A 3,196-nucleotide genomic window follows, 5' to 3' on the forward strand; every position below is an offset into this window, starting at 1 on the left:
TTTTCATAATTGGTTGATTTTTAATAGTATCCAGTCTGTAGGTGGAAAGGTGCCCCAAGGATAATTTTTATGTATTAAAAAGGTGCCAGTTGGGGTAATATAAATCATTGTCTCAGAGGTCAAAATTAAATATGAGTAAATGCACATCTTTTTTTTTTTTTTTAAACAAAACACTTTATCATGGTTTGGGTGAAAACTGACAGAGCAAATTAGTTTTCCATTTAACAATCCACCCATATTTTGTTTCATGACATTGGCTGCAGTCCCTTCAGTGTAACAGCACTCTTCCGACTTCACTGGGTTCTCTGTTTCCATCCATCCTCCCTTCCTGCCCCTTCCTGCATTCTGAACTTTGTTTTGGGTAACTGCTGCCCTTATAGTCTCAGGTGCTTTATCTCATAGATGTTGTTTGTCTACTTTATAGGCCTGTCTATTGCTTAGCTGAAGGTGGATTCAGTTGCAGGCTTGAAGGGTGTCTAAGGGTCGTCATCTCTGGGTTCCACCAGTCTCTATCAGATCAGTAACTCTAGTCCTATGATTTTGAATTTTGTTCTACATTTTTCTCCCACTCTGTCCAGCTTATATTGTGATCCCAATCAAAGCCATCTGTCTGATAGCTGGGCACCATCTAGTCTTAGGCTAGTGGAGTTGTGGTTCACGTGGTCCGTTGGTTCTTTGGACTAATTGTTTCCTCAAGTATTTGATTTTCCTCACTCTTCTTTGGTCTGGATAGGGATAAACCAACAGCTACATTTTACATGGCTGCTTGCAAGCTTCTAAGACCACAGTTGCTACTTACCAAGGCAGGATATAGAACTTTGTCTTTGTGGATTACATTATGACAGTTGACCTACGTGTTCCCAGAGACTATGGTCCTAAACCCGCAAACCCAGTGCCTTAGTCCCTCAAGGTTTTTGGTTATGGCTAAGAAGTTTTCATAACTTTGCCCCCTATACAAAATAAAATAAAATAAAATAAACTCACTGCCGTTGAGTGAGACCCAACTCATAGCGACCCCTCCTTGGGTTTCTGAGGTGATATCACTACAGAAATAGATTGCCCAACCTTCCTTCCAAGGAATGGCTGGTGGGTTTGAACCGCCAGCCTTCTGGTTAGCAGTCAAATGCCTTAGGCACTACGCTACCAGAGCTACTTTGCCCCCATATGCTCTACTATATACGTGGATTTATTTGCAGCATATAGTTTTCTGGGGTTTATGTAGAAATATCCTCTCCTAAATATACTCTTAGGTGTATTCCCATACACTATCCCACACCTGTTCAGTTTTAAATGCACATCTCTCTGACTTCTGGAATAGATTCTAGTTTTTTTGCTCTACATAACAAAAACATATTAATTCAAATGACCAATGTCTACCAGTTTTGCCCTGCAAATGTTTATGGAGTAGCTCTATTATTTCCATTTTCTTGGGTGTTTTCTTTCTTGTTAAAATCAGACACTCTCAATATCTAGTGATCCTTTGATAGTGGGACTTTTTAAATTGATTTTTAAACTGAAAGCTGAAATAATAGAAGTGCTGCAGTACCTTGTTTATCAATCACTACCTAGAAAACCTAGCGTAGAGCCTAAGGCACTTGACTGCTAACCAGAAGGCTGGTGGTTCAAACCCACCAGCCACTCCTCGGAAGGAAGATGGGGCAATCTATTTCCGTAGTGATACTGCCTCAGAAACCCAAGGAGGGCTCTTTGTGAGTTGGGTCCGACTCGATGGCACATAACAACAACCACCACCACAACAACAACCTAGAAAACCAATGATTATAGTGTCTCAGGTAAAAGATTAGTCATCATCAGTAAACAGACTGTTTGTTCTTTACCTTGATGCCCTGGGGAAGTTACTCAGTCTCATGGTTCTTCATTTCCTTACTGGGGCAAATGAAAACAATACCATCAAATAGTCTCAAATGAATGCTGAGCAACTCCAGTAATGAATGACTATGAAATAGTCTGAAGGGCACCAACATTTTGTAAATGTTAATTAGTCAGATTATTATTATTATTATAAAGTGAACCTCTCAGACAGGATCTATCAGTTATAATGGTACAAATTGATTGGTTAACTGACTACAGGTTCAGTTTTGAAAGAGCAATCTTTTCCTGAATGAGATTTTTCAATGTTATGGCTATCAAATACTTTGAAGAACATTCAGCATTGATTGTTGTAATATTTAGTGGGCCAGAAAGCATGGATATTTTTTGACCATGAAGGATAATTACCAAAAAAACTATAATTTGGACCATTGGAATATATTTAGAACAATGCCCAGTAAGTTAAGAAGCATAGCTCATATTCATAGCCTAATTGTTGGTTTTGTTGTGGCCAGATCAAATTATTATCTTTTGTCCATGTTTCTTGTGACTAAATCATGTAAAACAGAGTATGTTGTTAGTGTAATAGTTTATAAGGTTGGCGTTTATTGAACAAGAGGTATTATGAGATTGCAAAGAATTATTAACATAACCTGTTTATCTCTAGATATTTTACAAATACTAATTAACTCACAATCTTTTGCAAAATAAGTGTATATTATGACAACCATTTTGGAGGTGACTTGGCCCTAAAGCTAAGTGACAACACAGATCACAAAACACTTCTTTATTAAAGCAATACTGGAATGTATGTTGCTTAACTGCTCAAAACGTTGACCCCTGTTTACTCATAAGGGCAAGTCTCTTGAATTTTCTTAATCATACTTTTCTTCTAAAGTCATGCTTACTATAAAAATTTAGGCATGCTTTAGTCCTTTCTTGAGTGAGAGCTAGATTTAACATTCCCTGGGTCACTGTTTTCTATATACTTCTTTCCTGAGAGTGGCTATTTTATTCATGGTATGATAAAGCCATTTATTATGGGTGATGGTTACACAACATGATTAATTGCTAAGTTGTACACCTGTAAAAGGTTGAATTGGTGATGTATACTTTTACAACAATTTAAAAAAGGGAGGAAAAGAAATAGCTATTTCTCACTATTTCTTGAGAATCTACTAGGTATTAAAGCATTTTATAATGCATATATTTTAAGCATGCAACTAATTGAATTGAATTAAAATTTGCATTATGAAGTGGTAGTACCTCCATATTTCTGGATGGAGTTTTTCATTACATTATCTTATTCTAATTGTCTTATATTAACTTTCTCCCTGGTAAATTTAGTGTTTCATTTGAAACATGC

General features: G+C 36.8%; 1 protein-coding gene across 1 annotated transcript in view; it reads right to left on the bottom strand.

The window, feature by feature from the left end:
- Positions 1–3,124, bottom strand: part of KRT26 (keratin 26) — an 8,623-nt gene extending 5,499 nt beyond the window's left edge. Inside the window, exon 1 of the mRNA XM_042781111.1 lies at positions 3,097–3,124. Within this exon, the coding sequence (XP_042637045.1) occupies positions 3,097–3,124 (28 nt within the window). The remainder of the gene's footprint in view (positions 1–3,096) is intronic.
- Between the last annotated feature and the right edge of the window lie 72 nt (positions 3,125–3,196).

Source organism: Orycteropus afer, unplaced genomic scaffold (genome assembly GCF_000298275.1).
Source record: "Orycteropus afer afer isolate SDZICR_OR568_19922 unplaced genomic scaffold, OryAfe1.0 scaffold00085, whole genome shotgun sequence".
Lineage (NCBI taxonomy): Eukaryota > Metazoa > Chordata > Mammalia > Tubulidentata > Orycteropodidae > Orycteropus > Orycteropus afer.